The 21385-nt window shown below is 32.0% G+C and overlaps 1 protein-coding gene across 5 annotated transcripts in view; it reads left to right on the top strand.

The window, feature by feature from the left end:
- Poxm (paired box pox-meso) overlaps window positions 1-21385 on the top strand; it is a 157571-nt gene that overhangs the window by 62269 nt on the left and 73917 nt on the right. For 4 of the 5 annotated variants that reach the window (XM_073959900.1, XM_073959902.1, XM_073959899.1 and 1 more), the window contains one exon: window positions 16046-16087. The exons of the other annotated variant lie outside the window; for it this stretch is intronic. In XM_073959900.1, coding sequence (XP_073816001.1) covers window positions 16046-16087 — 42 coding nt within the window. The remainder of the gene's footprint in view (window positions 1-16045; window positions 16088-21385) is intronic. 5 annotated transcript variants of the gene reach the window in all.

Below are 21385 nucleotides of genomic sequence, written 5' to 3'. Positions count from 1 at the left end.
AACTTTCCAAAAGTGAAATTGTAGTATTTAAATTTACGGGTACCCTGCAAGGTGTTGTCGCAATGATCTGCAATTTCGGAGAGAGTAATATTGAGAAATCTTCCTTACAGTTCAGTTCCGGTGTCGACAGAGTTTTGCAAATCATCTCGTGAGTTGACGCAACGAGTTAAAAATCAGTCGGGAGAGTATTTCCGCTGATATCTGGAACAATGTATTTTCTATACATTTTTCGAAATTTACAGTTGCAATATTCCTATCATTAGTCAATGATTCGTCCAGATTGCAGAAGAATAGTCTTAACAGATTAGGGTTAGCACAAGCTGTAGAAGTGGGTGCGTAATACATTATTGCTTCAACAAACCTCTTTCGACCACCCTTTAAAGCAAGGGTAAATGCGAATGGTCGGCCCGGTATTGTCTGAAGAACTAAGATTTCGCAGAGAGCGAAGAGCGAGATAATAATAGAAATAATACTTTCTGTCAGACCATCTCTAATATCGGTGATTTAGGAAAAACGATGGTTTTTCCTTTAGCGATTTCAAAATGAGGTCCACAAACTGTCTAAAAAAAGCACAATTTCGCTCGAGTTAACTGCGTATTTATCAACATTTTGAAGTATGTTTTCAATATTTAACATTCCTTTCTTATGATAGACTTATCTATACCATTAACCACACTTCTTCTGCCACTTAATAACTTCTCTGTACTTAATGGAGCCCAAAACCAAAAGATTGAGTTTATTATTCTTTTATCTCCTTGTAACCTAAATTGGCGCCCAACTGTTGCGGCGCTTTTTAAACATGTTCAAGCTATGTATACATCTTACTGACTTTATTTTTTTCCAAAATTTTAAATTGTAAAAATTCCCAAAAAAATGTGCTGAATGGAACCTCAAAACTATCGGTCTGTTCCAGAACTGCAAGAATCTACTAATTTTTACTATTTTTTCCGATAACATAAAGGAAAAAATGTTATCGTAGTAAAAAATAGTAGATTCTTGCAGGTTCTGGAACAGAGCATATATCTATACAATGCAAGATGGTCAAACCATCTGCTCCAAATTAATTGGCGTCCAACTGATATGCCAATTGCTTTGGGAAAATTTCCGCTCTCTACATCTATTAAATATATACCTTTTCCTTAATGTCTAAAAATTCCCATTTTTTTTAAATGGGACCTCAAATCTCCGTCTGTACATCTTGTATCTTAAACCATCCCCTCTCAATAAATTGGCGCCCAACTGCTATGGCCATGGTTTTAGCAAACTACCGTATATTAACTATTCTTTCATTCTGTATTTTTTTTAAAGTGCCAATAATTCAAATCCTGTCTTATTAATTTCTAAAAATTCTCCAAAAACTGTCTATAATTTGTCAGTTTTGATTCTTCCGTTGTCAACATGGCGCCCAATTTTTGTGCAACTCTTTTTACCTTATCGATCGGCTTTAAGGATCAATAAGTTGTTGATATTTTTCTTTGACATTTTGCTAAAAAATTTCCGAATAAAAGAAACTTGGGTTCTCTAAGAGAACAAAAATTTTAGCGAGAAAAGAGCTCAATGAGAAGATATAAAGAAACCTTTTTCTCCTTTACCGTTTAAGTTAAATGGCTTTGATTTGGGTCATTTGACGTTTTTTTTGCCTTATCTGTACGTTTCGTTTCTTCTTTTTTTTGCGTTGCCTGTCAAAGGTGTTTATCATGAAATTGTCATATGTTATAACAACTTTATAATGACATATCTATTCTACGTTTTGGGTAGAGTTGCCAAGGTAAAGAGTTGTTAATACAAAGTCTTGTTCTGTTGTTAATTATTCTTTATTCCCCAAATTCTTAATTTGCCACCCTTTTACCCTTTTCTGACATTCCAGCACACTTCATTACAGGGAAAATAAATGTTTCCTCTAATCAACTGTGTTTTTGTGTGCTCCAACCTCTCCAAACAATTCATAAATCCATAAAGTACTCCTACTTTTTTTGTGCCTATTCGGGGTGCCTTATATTTTGTCTAATGTCATTTTAATTTGTCGACTTGGAAATTGAAAACCAAACATGCCACCCGGAAAAAAATATGGCCAATTTGATATTTCCCCACAAGCTCTAGGTTGGCTGGTGCCGTTGTGGTGCCACACCACAAATGAAATGCAAGTGAATAATGCACCATATATGGAGGGAACATGTGTGTGTATGAGTTCCATATATGATCTGGCTGCACATGAACATCGTTGCACAGACACACACACCCCTTGACACAAAATGCCACAAAAAGTCAACATCAATCTTAGAGACAAGACCTACAGGGCCCTGTTGTCAGGCTAAATTTTACAATTCTGTAGAGATTTGTATGTATGTAACCTTTGGGGACATTGGGAATTGTCATCATGCCTGATGAGGCAAATGTTAAAGGGGGGGGAAGCCAGAGGATGAGAGGAGTCAAAAGTCATTTTTGGAAATCAGTACAAGCATGCATATGTGTCTATGTCTGTGCATGGTTGTTGATTTATGAAAAATCATCCCTGAATGACATTGACAAGTGTAAAGTCATGTTGTGTGCGGTCGGTCTTCTTTGCCATCACCCCCATCCATCCATCCTACCACCACAACTTCATTAACATAAATTTAATGAGTTTCTAATAGTTTAGAAAATATTTAAATATATTTCAGTAGGAATTGACAAGATTGTAAATGTTGTGGTTTTCGGTCCGTCTTTTCTGTTTATGATTCTCAGGAATGCAATGGCACGCGCTTTTGGGAATATTTTCTAAGGAAAAACACAACGTCTTCTTGTAAATTGCAATGTCAAATTGTAATAAATCGTTTATTTCCCAATTGTTTTGTGGAAGAGCTGAACAGATGGTTTTCTACTTTACCATGGAACGAGTAAAATTTATGTCACCATAAATATTTTAAATTTTATGGTTATTGTCAAGAAGGGTTAGCAACAGCAGGGCAAGAAGACATTGTTAGGCTCATTATCTAGAAGTTATGGTAAAACACATAGTCCTATAATTTCAAGTGGTTTTGTATAATCTATCTAAACAATGCCCAAAAAGGACTTAAATTTCGAGATATGTATACAATTTTTCCAAACCTCAAATAATTTTCAAAATTCATCTATTCCTGCAAATAACCTTTCTCCAGCAGCTGAATTTCATCAGCCATTTATTTGTCATTTATTTTTAATTATATTATTTTTGCAAACAAATTTTTTTTGTTGGTTATTCTTGACAATTAACTTTTTTTATTGTGTCCAGTTCATTTGCATCTGTTAAACGCCACCATTATTTAGCCGATGTCGCCGCTGCTATCTATAATTGTCGTTGTAAAAATCATTGATCGCTGCTCTTTGGGAAGGAAAACAAAAGTACAACATAGCTAGAGAATGAGAGGGAACAAGTTCCAGGGTCCCGATAATGTTTAACGGGTCATGATAACAAATTTTATAAATAAATCTCGTTGTCTTGCATTTATGTGTGCGTGTGTTTGTGTGTCTTTTGACAGATAATCGAAGTCCAGTTCCAAAGACAATGTAAATCAGTCAATGATCAGACGCATCAATAAAACCATTGAAGAGAAAATTGAACAAAAGCAAAGAAATGTACAGCAAAAATACAAATAAGGCGTAGCGAAATAACTCAAAACGGGGGAGAGCAAAATATCGATATTAGGGAAAATTTGTTCTAAAACCATTTTTTCATGACGAACAATTTTTTATTAACAAAAGTTGTCGATAACAACTTTTCAATAACGAATGGATGTCGTTAACAACTTTTGTATAACGCAAAAATGTCAATAACAAATTTTCTATAACGACAAGTTGTCGATAACAATTTTTATATAAAGAAAAACTGTCGATAACAACTTTTCTATAAAAAAAGTTGTCGATAACAACATTTCTATGACCTAAAGTTTTTGATAACAACTAGAAGTTGTCGACAACAATTTTTCTATAACGAAAAATTGTCGATAACAACATCTCTACAAAGAAAGGTTGTGGATAACATTTTTAAAAGAGGAAATTTGTCAATAACAACTTTTCTATAACGACAAGTTGTCGATAACAATTTTTATATAAAGAAAAACTGTCGATAACAACTTTTCTATAAAAAAAAGTTGTCGATAACAACATTTTTATGACCTAAAGTTTTTGATAACAACTAAAAGTTGTCGATGACAACTTTTGTATTACGAAAAGTTGGTGACAACAATTTTTCTATAGCGAAAAGTTGTCGATAACAACTTTTCTATAACGAAAAGTTGTCGATAACAATTTTTCTATGACGAAAAGTTGTCGTTAACAACTTTTCTATGGCGAAAAGTTGTCGTTAACAACTTTTCTATAACGAAAAGTTGTCGTTAACAACTTTTCTATAACGAAAAGTTGTCGATGACAACTTTTCTATAACGAAAAGTTGTCGATAACAACTTTTCTATAACGAAAAGTTGTCGATAACAACTTTTCTATAACGAAAAGTTGTCGATAACAACTTTTCTATAACGAAAAGTTGTCGATAACAATTTTTCTATGACGAAAAGTTGTCGTTAACAACTTTTCTATGGCGAAAAGTCGTCGTTAACAACTTTTCTATAACGAAAAGTTGTCGATAACAACTTTTCTATAACGAAAAGTTGTCGATAACAACTTTTCTATAACGAAAAGTTGTCGATAACAACTTTTCTATAACGAAAAGTTGTCGATAACAACTTTTCTATAACGAAAAGTTGTCGATAACAACTTTTCTATAACGAAAAGTTGTCGATAACAACTTTTCTATAACGAAAAGTTGTCGATAACAACTTTTCTATGACGAAAAGTTGGCGATAGAACTTTTCTATAACGAAAAGTTGGCGATAACAACTTTTCTATAACGAAAAGTTGTCGATAACAACTTTTCTATAACGAAAAGTTGTCGATAACAATTTTTCTATGACGAAAAGTCGTCGTTAACAACTTTTCTATAACGAAAATTGTCGATAACAACTTTTCCATAACGAAAAGTTGTCGATAACAACTTTTCTATAACGAAAAGTTATCGATAACAACTTTTATATAACGAAAAGTTGTCGATAACAACTTTTCTATAACGAAAAGTTGTCGATAACAACTTTTCTATAACGAAAAGTTGTCGATAACAACTTTTCTATAACGAAAAGTTGTCGATAACAACTTTTCTATAACGAAAAGTTGTCGATAAAAACTTTTTCTATAACGAAAAGTTGTCGATAAAAACTTTTTCTATAACGAAAAGTTGGCGATAACAACATTCTATAACAACAAGTTGTCGATAACAACTTTTCTATAACGAAAAGTTGTCGATAACAATTTTTCTATAACGAAATGTTGTCGATAACAACTTTTCTGTAACGAAAAGTTGTCGATAACAACTTTTCTATAACGAAAAGTTGTCGATAACAACTTTTCTATAACGAAAAGTTGTCAATAACAACTTTTCTATAACGAAAAGTTGTCGATAAAAACTTTTTCTATAACGAAAAGTTGTCGATAAAAACTTTTCTATAACGAAAAGTTATCGATAACAACTTTTATATAACGAAAAGTTGTCGATAACAACTTTTCTATAACGAAAAGTTGTCGATAACAACTTTTCTATAACAAAAAGTTGTCGATAACAATTTTTCTATAACGAAAAGTTGTCGATAACAACTTTTCTATAATGAAAATTGTCGATAACAACTTTTCCATAACGAAAAGTTGTCGATAACAACTTTTCTATAACGAAAAGTTATCGATAACTACTTTTCTACAACGAAAAGTTGTCGATAACAACTGTTCTGTAACAAAAAGTTGTCGATAACAACTGTTCTGTAACAAAAAGTTGTCGATAACAACTGTTCTGTAACAAAAATTTGTCGATAATAACTTTTCTATAACGAAATGTTGTCGATAACAACTTTTCTGTAACGAAAAGTTGTCGATTACAACTTTTCTATAACAAAAAGTTGACGATAACAACTTTTCAATAACGAAAAGTTGTCGATAACAACTTTTCTATAACGAAAAGTTGCCGATAACAACTTTTCTATAACGAAATGTTGTTGATAACAACTTTTCTATAACGAAAAGTTGTCGATAACAACTTCTCTATGATGAAAAGTTGTAGTTAATAATTTTTCTATAACGAAAATTTATCGTTAACAACTTTTCTATAACGAAAATTTTCCGATAACAACATTTCTACAACGAAAAGTTGTCGATAACAACATTTCTACAACGAAAAGTTGTCGATAACAACTTTTCTGTAACGAAAAGTTGTCGATAACAACTTTTGTATAACAAAAAGTTGTCGATAACAACTTTTGTATAACGAAAAGTTGTCGATAAAAACAACGAACGTTGTCGATAACAACTTTTCCATAACGAAAAGTTGTCGATAACAACTTTTCTATAACGAAAAGTTGTCGATAACAACTTTTCTATAACGAAAAGTTGTCGATAACAACTTTTCTATAACAAAAAGTTGACTATAACAACTTTTCTGTAACGAAAAGTTGTCGATAGCAACTTTTCTATAACGAAAAGTATTCGCTAACAACGAGAATTTGTCAAAAACAACTTTCCTTAACGAAAAATTGTCGGTAACATCTATTCTTTAAAGAAAATTTGTCGTTGACAACTTTTCTATAACGAAAACAACTTTTCTACAAGGAAAAGTTGTTGGTTTTATAACGAAAAAATTTTGATAACTCATTTCTAGAACGCAAATTTGTCGATAACAACTTTACTACAACAAAAAGTCGGCGATAACAGCTTTAGTGTAACGAGTATTTGTCGAAAACAACTTTCCTATAACGAACAACTTCCCATAAAGAAAAATTGTCGGTAATAATTTATTTGTAACAAACAGTTGTCTATAACAAGTCTTCTATAACGAGAATATGTCGATAACAGCTTTTCTATAACGAAAAGTTGTCGATAACAACTTTTGTATAACGAAAAGTTGTCGATAAAAACAACGAAAGTTGTCGATAACAACTTTTCTATAGCGAAAAGTTGTCGATAACAACTTTTCTATAGCGAAAAGTTGTCGATAACAACTTTTCTATAGCGAAAAGTTGTCGATAACAACTTTTCTATAGCGAAAAGTTGTCGATAACAACTTTTCTATAACGAAAAGTTGTCGATAACAACTTTTCTATAACGAAAAATTGTCGATAACAACTTATCTATAACGAAAAGTTGTCGATAACAACTTTTCTATAACGAAAAGTTATCGATAACAATTTTTCTATAACGAAAAGTTGTCGATAACAACTTTTCTATAACGAAAAGTAGTCGATAACAACTTTTCTATAACGAAAAGTTGTCGATAGCAACTATAACTAAAAGTTGTCAATAACAACTTTTCTATAAGGAAAAATTTTTCTATGACGAAAATTTCGATAACAACTTTTCTATAACGAGAAGTTGTCGATAACAACTTTTCTATAACGAAAAGTTGTCGATAACTACTTTTCTTTAACGAAAAGTTGTCGATAACAACTTTTCTAAAACAAAAAAAATGTTGTATGACGAAAATTTCGATAACAACTTTTCTATAACGGAAGTTTTTCGATAACGAAACATTGTCAACAACAACTTGTCGTCGATACAAAATTTTCTACAACGAAAAGTTGTCGATAACTGTGTTATACAACAAAGCGTTGCCAAATGAAAGTTGTCTATGAATAAAAAATTGTATGTAACCTTCTATAAAAAAATCGATAACACGCTTTGTATACGGTAAGAATGCAGACTTAAACTTTTTCCCCAAACTTTTTCGCTTCCCTCTTTTTTAAAATAACAGTATTAAAAGTTTTCCCTCAAAAGCTTTTATCCCTAACTCCCTTCTTTTCAAATATGTACAAAATTTATTCCCAAAAGCTATCATCGCTTTTATCCTCTGTCTCCACACTTTATTTGTTTGCAACACACTTTCTTAACATGTCTTAAAGGAAAATTGCTATATCATTTGTTGGTTCTGGCAAATTTGTTGCGCATTAAGGCAAATAATCCCCCCCAAAAAAAAAAAAATTATATGACTTTTCGCATAATTATAACAATAGAGCCCGGAGCCCGAATGTGACAGTGTCGATGACGACAATGACTATGAGGATTTATGAGGATTTCCCTGGAAATAAACTTGTAAAACATCTCAATCACAATACATCCTTTTTGGAAGACGAGAAATGAACGACGTCTATCGTTGTGGTTATGGCGTCAACATTTCAACGTAAATCATTTGATTTTCTGCGTGAGAGCTCATAACTCTAACCCCAGTCAGTTGCCTTTATGTGGTTGGTGGCCGGCCACAAATCATAGAATATGAACAAAATGAACACATCATCGACTCAAATGACGATCGAAAACAAGTGGTTAAAAGTAGCAATGAATTCACCATTCACAATTGTTATGGTTTTTTTTGTTTTTCCTTGAAAATATGATGAAGTTTATGGCATCATTATAAAGCGACAGCAGCAGCAGACACACTCCCAGAGACCACCAACCACATGGCCATAGTTGTTCGGTGCATAGAACATCGATTAACTTTTTTTGTGCTGAACGGAGGAACGGAAACTCCATTGTCGGCATCAAGAATATGATGTTTATTGTTATGATTATTGTACATTTATTGGAACGTATCTCGTGTTTTTTGGCAAAAGAAAAACGTCAGCAAATGCAGTGCACACGCTTGCGGCACGTGCCTGAGCTGCGTAACTAAATTGAATAAATTTTGTTTTTGGTTTTGGCAAAACTCTGTAAAGGATGCAAGTTTGACAGGGAAATTCGTTCGTTACCCATTCTGGCGATTTAACACACTTTGAAAATAAAACGACAAAGCACAGGCCAAAAGAGCAAGGATATTTGGTGTTTTGTTGGAGAGTGCCAAAAGGACCCCACTGAACTGAACAGCAAAGTCATAGAACATGTTGTAGTCGAAAGTGTTTGTTGCTGCACAATGTCCTTTGCATACGTTCACGATTATGTACGGGCCATGTGACTCTATGAATTTTCCATTCTTTCTCTCCACTTCCCACTCCGGGGTTTCCTTGACATTAAAAGAAAATAAAAAGTTTGTGTTTTTCGTTAAGTTTCATTACATCCTTCTTCTTCTTCGTCTGGCAAGTGTTAAAGCCACCAAGTGGAAGGAAGTTAATAACCAAGTGACAGGCTATTGTTGCTAAGCCAGTGCAGAGTTTTGGGTGTTTGAATGATGATTATGTCTGAACTTTAAGTGTTGTTGCCAAAGTTACAACAACAAATAATATTCACAAAAACAAAAATTTTAACTATTCTGTCAAATCATAATTAATGTGATTATGTCTCTCATCCCTCCCTTCTTCGCGCAGCCACTGAGTAAGGGCATTTGGTTTATTTCAACATATTCAAAGAAAACCAGATGGTTTTTCCATAGATGATGCTATTTTTCTATTACCACTACCACTCTTGTTTCGTTCGTTTGGCATTTCCCTCATTCCCTGTGGCATTCAAAACGAAAATTGATGTGCACATTTCGAATGTTGTGGGTTGGTTCTGAGTCGCATTTTTTGTGCCAACATTGAAAGTGACATTCAATCCTCCCCCACCATCCTCATCTTCTTTGCTGCCATGTGAGAACAAATGAATTACCTCCTCCCACTCCCCCTTGGGAGTTTTTGAAAATGTTACAAAGAATCAATCTGAAATTAAGTGCTTCCAAAGTGAAATGAATAAAGAAAACAGGAATATTTTACAGGACCAACCAAGGTTATGGCAGACATGTGTTGTTCACTTGTGAATTACACCCCACCCATCCCAAAAAGGGGAAGAGAACACGAGAAAAAAATCCAAATAGATTTTGATAAAGAACATGAAAATGTCATATGTAGTTTGAATATTTGAACATTCACTTTTATGTTCACTAAAAGATAAGGCCAATAAAATTATGGGGATATGGCGACGTTATTGGCAATGGCAAAGGAGTAAAGGAAGCCAGTTATCAGCAATTATTTTATGAATAAATCGATTTTAGAGAAAAATTTAATATTTTCTCTTTTTGAAAATTTTGCTCTGCTCCAGAACCTGCAAGAAGATAGAACGACAACATTTTTTTTCCTTTATGTTATCGAAAAATGCGTAAAAATTGGTAGATTCTTGCAGTTCTGGAACAGACCATTTGTTATTGACAACCTGTTATGTGGAAATTTTGAAATCGAAAGCATACAAAATTTTATTGCGATAACAAATTTTCCTTTATGTTATCGAAAAAATACATACAAATTACTAGATTCTTGCAGTTCTGGAAAATACCCTTTATATCAACGTTGAAAACTTATGATCTGTTCCTGAAGTGCAAAAATCTACTAATGTTTACTATTTTTTCGATAACATAAAGGAAATTTTGTTATCGTAGTAACAAATTTTAGATTCTTGCAGGTTCTGGAACAGGAATTTCCATTTAAGGAAAAATAGTTATCGGAAATGTTTTACTGGTTACAATTATTGAGAGAGAACTTGTTATCGACAAGTATATTCCTTAGAAATGTTAAAATCAACCACCTTTTTCCGCAGAGAAAATATGTTGTCGTCAATACGTTTGCATAGAAAATATGTTATCGACAACATTTCTGCCTAAAAAAAGTTGCTATCGAGAACATTTCTGCATCGAAAAGTGGTTATTGACAATTTTTCAGGATATAAAAGTTGTTGTCTACAACTTTTCTTAATAGAAAAGTTGTTGTAGACATTTTCTTCACAAGAAATATATGCAGACAGCTTTTCTTCTTAAACAAGTTGTTATCGGCAACCTTTCTTCTTAGAATAGTTGTTATCAAGAACTTTTCTTCATAGAAATTTTGTTATCGGCAACATTACTACACGGACAATTTGTTATCGAGAAATTCTCTTCTTGTTATTTGCAACTTTTTTCATAGTAAACATTCTATCGAAAACTGTTATCGATAAAGTTTCTTCATAGAAAACTTGTTATCGACAAATTTTTTTTCATAGAAAAGTTTTTATTGGCTACATTTCTTCATAGAAAAGTTGTTATCAACAGCTTTTCTCCAAAGAAATATTGTTATTGACAGTTTTTTCCCTAAAAAAGTTGTTATCGAAAAGTTTTCATCATAGAAAAGTTGTTATCGACAACTTTTGTTCATAAAAAGCTTCTTTCATAGAAAAGTTGACAATTTTTGTAATAGAAATGTTGTTATCGACAACTTTTTGTTATGGAAAATTTGTTATCGACAACATTTCATTGTAGAAAAGTAGTTATCGATAACTTTTCGTTATAGCAAAAGTGTTATCGATAAAAAATTAAAAAGTTATTGACAACTTTCCGTTATAGAAAATTTTTATCGACAACTTTTCGTTATAGAAAAGTTGTTATCAACAGGTTTTCTCCAAAGAAAAGTTGTTATCGAAAAGTTTTCTAGCTATTATAGCCAACAGCATTTCTACAAAGAATTATTGTTATTGACAGTTTTTCTCCATAAAAAAATTGTTATCAAAAAGTTTTCATCATTATCGACAACTTTTGTTCATAAAAGCTTGTTATCGAAAACTGTTTTCATAGAAAATTTGAAAACTTTTTGTTATAGAAAAGTTGTTATCGACAACTTTTTGTTGTAGAAAAGTAGTTATCAACAACTTTTCCTTATAGCAAAGTTGTTATCGATAAAAAAAGTTGTTATCGACAACTTTAGGTTATAGAAGGGTTGTTATTGACAACTTTCCGTTATAGAAAACTTTTTATCGACAATTTTTCGTTATAGAAAAGTTGTTATCAACAGGTTTTCTCCAAAGAAAAGTTGTTATCGAAAAGTTTTCTTCATATAATAGCTATTATCGACAACAAATATTGTTATCGACAGTTTTTTTCCATAAAAAAGTTGTTATCAAAAAGTTTTCATCATAGAAAAGTTGTTATCGACAACTTTTGTTCATACAAGCTTGTTATCGAAAACTTTTTCATAGAAAATTTAAAAACTTTTCGCTATAGCAAAGTTGTTATCGATAACTTTTCGTTATAAAAAAATTGTTGGCGACAAGTTTTCGTTATACAAAAATTTTTATTGAAAACTTTACGTTATAGAAAAGTTGTTAATGACAACTTTGCGTTATAGAAAAAATTTTATCCACAACTTTTCGTTATAGAAAAGTTGTTTTCAACAGGTTTTCTCCAAAGAAAAGTTATTATCGACAGATTTTTTCCAAAACAAAGATGTTATCGAAAAGTTTGTGTCATAGAAAAGTTGTTATCGACAACATTACTCATAGAAAAGTTGTCATCGACAACAGAAAAGTTGCTATTGATAACTTCACTTCATAGAAGATTTGTTATCGACATAGAAAAGTTCTTTTCGACAACTTTTCTTCATAGAAAAGTTCTTACCGACAGTGTTTCTTTACACAAAATTTATTGTCGACATACTTTCTTCATAGAAATTTTGTTATCGAATAGTTTTCTTCATAGAATAGCTATTCTTGGCGACTTTTCTTCATAGAAAATTTGTTATCAACAGTTTTCTCCAAAGAGATGTTGTTATCGACAGCTTTTTTTCCATAAAATAGTTGTTAGCAACAAATTTTTTCCATAAAAACCTTTTTATCGAAAAGTTTTTTCATAGAAAACTTGACAACTTTTTGTTATAGAAAAGTTGTTATCGTCAAATTGTTGTTATGTGAAATTTGTTATCGACAACTTTTCGTTATAGAAAAGTAGTTATCGAAAAATGTTCGTTATAGAAAAATTGTTGGCGACAACTTTTCGTTATACAAAAGTTGTTATCGACAACTTTACGTTACAGGAGAGTTGTTATTGACAACTTTCCGTTATAGAACATTTGTTATCGACAACTTTTTGTTATAAAAGTGTTGTTATCGACATATTTTCGTTATATGGGCACGGCGGAATAACAAGATGTTACATCGAAAACAATAATCGTGCCATTTATCACACCAAACGTCAACATTTGTTCACAAATTTTGAAGTTTGGTCTGTTTAATGGTCCGATTATTGTTATCGATGTAACACCTTATTATACATGGTTATGGGCAACTTTTCTAAAAAGGAAATTTGTTATCGACATTTTTTCTACATCATAGCAAATTTGTTATCCACAACTTTACTTTATAGTGGAGTTGTTATCGGCAATTTTTCGTCATAGAATAGTTGTTATCAATAACTTTGATTAACAGAAAATATCTTATCGACAACTCTTCTTCATAGGAACATTGTTATCGACCACTTTTCTTCAGCGAAATATTGTTATCGGTAACTTTTCTTCATAGAAAGTTCAGTATCGATCATTTTGCGTCAGAGGAAAGCTGTTGGTGACATCTGTCGATTATCATAATTATGTCCCTAATTTATCAGTAAAATCTTCTAAACAAATGAGACAAACTAGAAAGTGAGAGAGTGAGATAGACAATGTTTAAAATTCTAAGATATAAATACATATATTGTCATTTTCAATGTGTTGGTTACGCTGCATTGAAGATGATTGGTTAACCTGAATGAATTGTGAGGGGGAACAATCGCTGTGTGGATGCTGGGGCAGAATATGGATGTTCATATATCTTACGGATTGTCCCCTTTCCTTTACGTTATGTTGGCGATAGATAAATGTCATATCAGCCCGCCTGGTAGCAGATAATTGATGATGCCGATCATCATCAAACAAACGAATAAAAGATTTCATTGGATATCGTATCATATCACCCACACACAAAGGCCTATAGATTTTTGTGGCGATTGAAGAAGCGTGTGTGTGAGCAAAAACGTTAGGGTGTCTCATACAAAGAGATTTTAAAAGCGTTTTTTATTTAAAGTTCTAGAATTATGTAAAATAGAAATTAAAGTATAGATATTATGATAATAAAAAGTGAAAATAAAATTTTAAAAATATTAAATATTTGATTTATTTAAAGAAAAACATTTTGACTTACTGGAATTTTTACTGTTTTTAAATTAATTGAATAATGGGATTGATCGGAAAATGAAATACATATTTGAAGGTGCCCAACAAAATGATTGATAAAAACAAACGTCTATATATATGTATTTGTGGCGTTTGTAGAAGAGTGTGTATGAGCAAAAATCTAGGGTGTTTCACACAAAGTGATTTGAAAGGCTTTTTTATTTAAAGCATTTAAATTTTAAAATTAAATAAAATAGAAACCTTGAATATTAAAAAATTAAAATAAAATATTAAAATTTTTCGGATTTATTATGCTCCGATATATATATTCGAATATTTTTTAGTATTTTATTTTCATTTCATTTGAAAAGCTTTTTTATTTAATGCTTTTAAATTATGTAAAATAAAATGGAGACCATGAATATTAAAAAATTAAAATAAAATATTAAAAAAATTCGGATTTATTATGTTTTGATATATTCGAATATTTTTTAGTATTTTATTTTATTTTCATTTCATTGTATTTATTTATAGGAAAATATTTTGATTTTTGAAATTTTTACTGTTTATAAATTAATTGAATAATGGGGTTGGTCAGAGAATGAAATATTTGAAGGCACTCGAAAATTATTTGAAATATTAAATTCCGCTGGAATGGTTCCCAATACTTAGTCCATATTTAAATTAGGCAATTTTCCTTGCGGCAATTGTCAGTTTGTTGGTGAGAGAGGTTGCTACGAGGCAAAGGGTTACCATATGTTTTAACTCTCTCTCCTTCAAACTGACAATTGCCGCAAGGAAAATTACCTGATGTAATTATGGACTTAATGAATATATTAGTGTGGATATTAGGGTGGTCATTGGAACTTTTTATAAATATTTAAAAAAATAAATAAAATTCGTCTATATTGCATAATATTAGAAAATCATGCAAGTCGATATTGAGACCAAATTCGAGTGGACATATGTATTAGGGTGGCTACTTGGTCAAACATTCAAATTATTAACAATTGTTTAAAATATAATTGAAAAATGTATTTTAAAAATTTCCTCCCCTCCCTCCTTTGTTTCATTGAAGGGTGTGGCCCATGTTGCTTTCATATCCATTTATGTAAAACACAAATATGTTTACACCAGTACGTTAACATGATTTATGATGTCATTAATTTTCGTTGACAGATCAACATGTTGACGCTAAGATGCTAGATGCTGTCGCTAGCTTTTTGGCTGGCTGGCTGACTGCATGAATGCCTGCCTGCCTCGATGTACTTGACAATTGAGTGTTTGCTGAATATTTAAGGGTCTTAAAAATATTTTGATTGCAATTCTTGGTTTCTACCCTCTTTTGTGCTGCTGATCATCATTGCACATTATGTAATTAAAAGACTTGCACAAAATGGACAAGTAAAATAGTGTTGAATCAATAAAAGAATTTCATTTAATAATGAACAAAACAAAAAACTTGTGTTATTTGTTCTTTTGTTAATATTGAGATTTTCTGCTTGTCCTAAACAATGATTGCTTTTAGCTTTTTTTCTAAATATAACAAAACAAAAAATCTCATACTGTGTACCATTTCTATGTGTGTTATTATTAAGGTTTTCTCACAGCATGATCATCCATTTGAAGTGTTGTTTCATTTTGTTGTTTTGTCGCTTTTTTATTATTATTTTGCCTCCTCTCGAATACAATGGGAATTTCACATGCATTCGACACTAATGACGACAGAGACCATAACATTTTTACAAATCTGGCGTTAAATGGCAAAAGGAATCATATTTCAATATTTTGTTTTTGTTTGGAATTTAATTGACTTTTTTAAGAATGGGGAGGGGTAGTTGAAATTTAAGCTTTGTCAATTTTCTAACAAGAAAAATCGCAGAGAATTCCTTTCTTATTTTTAATTTAGGGTCTTCATTTCAAAATTTATTTTAATTTATTTTTTTTTCTGTTCCAGAACCTACAAGAATCTACTAATTTTACTATTTTTTAATATTATCATCGTACTAAAATTTGAAGATTCTTGCAGGTCGTGAAATAGGACAATTTTTCCTCTTGTTTTACCTGTAATTTCATGTTTTCAAAATTCTTCAGTTATTTTTCTACATTATTTTTAATTTTTAAAATTTTTTCTTTTATTTTATTAGCCCCCTTGCGGCCAGACTTAGAGTCGTATTGTTATAGTACAGGTAAACTATGTTTTGCTTTACATTTTTGTGATTTCTATACTCTCTTTAATTTCTAACAATAATAAAATTTTATTTCAAAACACCTTCTCATTAACAAAAAAAAAAACACCTAATGTAGATTTCTTAAGTTTTTCCACCACACTACTCACTGACTCTATATAGGCCTATCTATCTAGTATTTGTAGTTAAATTTACACTTGTTATAAAAATAATCTACAACAACAGCAACACAATTTTGTTGTTGTTGTTGTCCTTTCTCTCTTTGGCAATTATAATTGTGACGCTTAGACAAAATTCAAGTCAACTGTGTTGTATAATTAATATCAAGTGAACTGCATATAAATTCATCAAAACGAAATATAAGTTGCAAAAAAAAACAACCATCAACCGTGTTGTGGTGGCGACAACATCACGAAGTTGTTCTGCAAGCAAAAGACAGACATGTATTTTGCTAAGAAAAAAAAATGAAAATAAAAAATATATTGTGGCATAAAATGGGGTTCGCATACTCAGCCATACAGCAATTGTAAAATTAAGTAAAAATATAAGTTGGCGCTTATCATCTCTTAGAGGGCTTGGCAACAATGTAGACAACATCTTGTTGTACCAAAAACACTCAGAGAAAATTGATCGTTAAAACTTTTATTCAGCCTGGTTGAATAAACATTTCCATAGGAAAACTTTCATTCAGCCTGGCTGAATAAAGATTTTCATAGGAAAACTTTCATTCAGCCTGGCTGAATAAAGATTTCCATAGGAAAACTTTCATTCAGCCTGGCTGAATAAAGATTTCCATAGGAAAACTTTCATTCAGCCTGGCTGAATAAAGATTTCCATAGGAAAACTTTCATTCAGCCTGGCTGAATAAAGATTTCCATAGGAAAACTTTCATTCAGCCTGGCTGAATAAAGATTTCCATAGGAAAACTTTCATTCAGCCTGGCTGAATAAAGATTTCCATAGGAAAACTTTCATTCAGCCTGGCTGAATAAAGATTTCCATAGGAAAACTTTCATTCAGCCTGGCTGAATAAAGATTTCCATAGGAAAACTTTCATTCAGCCTGGCTGAATAAAGATTTCCATAGGAAAACTTTCATTCAGCCTGGCTGAATAAAGATTTCCATAGGAAAACTTTCATTCAGCCTGGCTGAATAAAGATTTCCATAGGAAAACTTTCATTCAGCCTGGCTGAATAAAGATTTCCATAGGAAAACTTTCATTCAGCCTGGCTGAATAAAGATTTCCATAGGAAAACTTTCATTCAGCCTGGCTGAATAAAGATTTCCATAGGAAAACTTTCATTCAGCCTGGCTGAATAAAGATTTCCATAGGAAAACTTTCATTCAGCCTGGCTGAATAAAGATTTCCATAGGAAAACTTTCATTCAGCCTGGCTGAATAAAGATTTCCATAGGAAAACTTTCATTCAGCCTGGCTGAATAAAGATTTCCATAGGAAAACTTTCATTCAGCCTGGCTGAATAAAGATTTCCATAGGAAAACTTTCATTCAGCCTGGCTGAATAAAGATTTCCATAGGAAAACTTTCATTCAGCCTGGCTGAATAAAGATTTCCATAGGAAAACTTTCATTCAGCCTGGCTGAATAAAGATTTCCATAGGAAAACTTTCATTCAGCCTGGCTGAATAAAGATTTCCATAGGAAAACTTTCATTCAGCCTGGCTGAATAAAGATTTCCATAGGAAAACTTTCATTCAGCCTGGCTGAATAAAGATTTCCATAGGAAAACTTTCATTCAGCCTGGCTGAATAAAGATTTCCATAGGAAAACTTTCATTCAGCCTGGCTGAATAAAGATTTCCATAGGAAAACTTTCATTCAGCCTGGCTGAATAAAGATTTCCATAGGAAAACTTTCATTCAGCCTGGCTGAATAAAGATTTCCATAGGAAAACTTTCATTCAGCCTGGCTGAAAAAAGATTTCCATAGGAAAACTTTCATTCAGCCTGGCTGAATAAAGATTTCCATAGGAAAACTTTCATTCAGCCTGGCTGAATAAAGATTTCCATAGGAAAACTTTCATTCAGCCTGGCTGAATAAAGATTTCCATAGGAAAACTTTCATTCAGCCTGGCTGAATAAAGATTTCCATAGGAAAACTTTCATTCAGCCTGGCTGAATAAAGATTTCCATAGGAAAACTTTCATTCAGCCTGGCTGAATAAAGATTTCCATAGGAAAACTTTCATTCAGCCTGGCTGAATAAAGATTTCCATAGGAAAACTTTCATTCAGCCTGGCTGAATAAAGATTTCCATAGGAAAACTTTCATTCAGCCTGGCTGAATAATGATTTCCATAGGAAAACTTTCATTCAGCCTGGCTGAATAAAGATTTCCGTGGGAAAACTTTCATTCAGCCTGGCTGAATAAAGTTTTTAATAGAAAAACAAATTCTATTCCAAAGTAAGAATTTAAACTAAACCTCGACTAACATTTTTCTTTGGCTGTATTTGTTGTGTTACTTTTGAAAAACAAAAAAACAACTTTAAACTAAAATGTAATCACATTGTATGTAAGCATGTTAGGCAAGTATGCCAATATGTGCAAAAAAGAACAACTTCCAAACTAAAGAAGGGGAAAAACTCAATGTCATTATTAAGGGTTTGCTTTTTTTGTTGTTTACGACAAATGGCCTGTACTTATTTTCCACAAAAGGGCTGAGATTTGTTGCAGACAAACTTATTTTATTTTTGTTTATAAAGGCCATAGAAACGAACATATGGGCAGATTTTCAAACGATTAAACTTAGTTGTTTTCCTTTTCAAGGATAGAACCAACATCCACAAGAAACCAAACGAAAGAGGGGAGTAATGATAGTACAGGCAGCGTGCAATATTATAAAACTTAAGTATCGACCATTAAAAGCCCAATTAATATTGTCTTTATTGAAACCAAAAAGAAGAAGCAACGCCACACATATCATAAATTCTGGGAAATTTGAAACAACAAACAACCCCATTGTCTTCTCGATTTTTACTGGCCAGTACTGGGATGACCATTTAAAAAAAATAGTTCCAGAGTGGTTTTGAAAAAAAATGCACAGAACTTTTTGTTGTCGCCGTTTGCCTACTAAAGCAGAATTCATTATTAAATCACACAAAAACCAGCAAAATATTTCAACGAAAAGGCATTTTGCTCAATTCCAGGAATTTTTGGGGAAAAATGGCTTTGATAAAAATTCCAGCAACAAACAATATTATCTGCCTTAGCATGCTAATTTTATTGTGTGTGGTATAGATGGCGGATACATTTCAAATGAAAAATTATCTAAACAGAATAAAGAAATACTGTGGAAATAAAATTAAGTTGTTGGAAATGGAGGAATTGTTGAGATGCTAGGGAACGAACTATTGTTTTGAATTAAGAGATTCGACGAAATTTAAATAAATCTAAATAATATTAAAACAATTTACAAAATTAAAAACTATATACATACAGTCAATTTTGTTGACGTCTTAGCGTATGAAACCGAATTCATCGTGGATTTTTAAAAATATTTTTAGAGACCTCCGAAGGACTCGTGGATTTTTAAAAATATTTTTAAAGACCTAGGAAGGTCTCGTGGATTTTTAAAAATATTTCTAGAGGCCTCCGAAAGCCTCGTCGATCTTTAAAAATATTTCTAGAGGCCTCCGAAGGCATCGTGGATTTTTAAAAATATTTCTAGAGGACTCCGAAGTTCTCGTGGATTTTTAAAAGTATTTCTAGAGGATTCCGAAAGCCTCGTGGATTTTTAAAAATATTTCTAGAGGACTCCGAAAGCCTCGTCGATCTTTAAAAATATTTCTAGAGGCCTCCGAAGGCCTCGTGGATTTTTAAAAATATTTTTAGAGGCCTCGTGGATTTTTAAAAATATTACTAGACGCCTCCGAAGGCCTCGTGGATTTTCAAAAATATTTGTAGAGAAATCCGAAGGTCTCGTGGATTTTTAAAAATATTTCTAGAGGCATCCGAAGGCCTCGTGGATTTTTAAAAATATTTCTAGAGGCCTGCGAAGGCTTCGTGGATTTTTAAAAATATTTCTAGGGACATACGAAGGCCTCGTGAATTTTTAAAAATATTTCTAGAGGCCTCCGAAGGCTTCGTGGATTTTTAAAAGTATTTCTAGAGGATTCCGAAAGCCTCGTGGATTTTTAAAAATATTTCTAGAGGCCTCCAAAGGCTTCGTGGAATTTTAAAAGTATTTCTAGAGGATTCCGAAAGCATCGTGGATTTTTAAAAATATTCCCAGAGGCCTCCGATGGCCTCGTGGATTTTTAAAAATATTCTACAGGCCTCGTGGATTTTTAAAAATATTCTACAGGCCTCGTGGATTTTTAAAAATATTCTACAGGCCTCGTGGATTTTTAAAAATATTTCTAGAGGCATCTGTTAATCCATTCGTGAGTTATACAGCTCCTCAATTAACCAGCAAAACAGACGGACGGACCCGCAAAAGCGACTCAAAATTTTCTGAAACAAAGCTGGGGTCCAAAGTTGGGGTTCTATGACGCAAATTTCTATCATTTTACTCGTATATACCCTCGTTAAGCTATAGGATGAGAGTATAATCAATTGTTTGTTGATCCATGGCTTCAAGAGGTTTTGATCCCTTTATGGGAACTATTGGGAGACCTATACCAAATATTCTCCGTAGGAATACATTCGACACTCAATAGTGGAATTTTGTTCTCATTTTCTTGGTTACCGAAATAATCGGTAAAATTTAAATCCATATAATTTCGGTAATTAACGAAATTTGTCGGTAATTGACGAACATTTTCGGTAATTTTGTAACCAAAATAAAGTTAAAACTAGTGTTGGCAACATATGAATTTCTCCAAGAACCCCTCACCTTGTAAATCCCCTTTTTAAGGCTTTGCTCAAATTTAAATTTTCTGCAAAATTTCACTTTTTAATAATCTCATACCTTTTTTGACAGAAAATTATGCAAACACAAACATTCGACAAACCAAAAATCTCAAAACTTTTGATGTTTTGACAGCTAAACAAATTTGACAATTATAGGCATACAAAAAGATATTTATGTACATGTGTATGTAACACTTTGAAGCAAAAGCTGTCAAGCTAATTAACAAATTAGTCACAAGCTATTGAACATTATGATGAGATATTGCTCCAAATACAAGATAATTTTACTTAGCGAAATTGCCACACAAAAACAAAACTGTTTTTGACAGCCTCTTTCAATATGACAGTTTTGTCTCCCTCCCTAACAAACAAATTTTGTTTATTCCTTGACAAATCCCTTTAAGAAAAACATCACTCATAATTAAAAATATA

Source organism: Musca autumnalis, unplaced genomic scaffold (assembly GCF_047663935.1).
Source record: "Musca autumnalis isolate F117 unplaced genomic scaffold, ASM4766393v1 scaffold_1, whole genome shotgun sequence".
Taxonomy (NCBI): domain Eukaryota; kingdom Metazoa; phylum Arthropoda; class Insecta; order Diptera; family Muscidae; genus Musca; species Musca autumnalis.
This window is presented reverse-complemented; position numbering and strand designations above follow the sequence as displayed.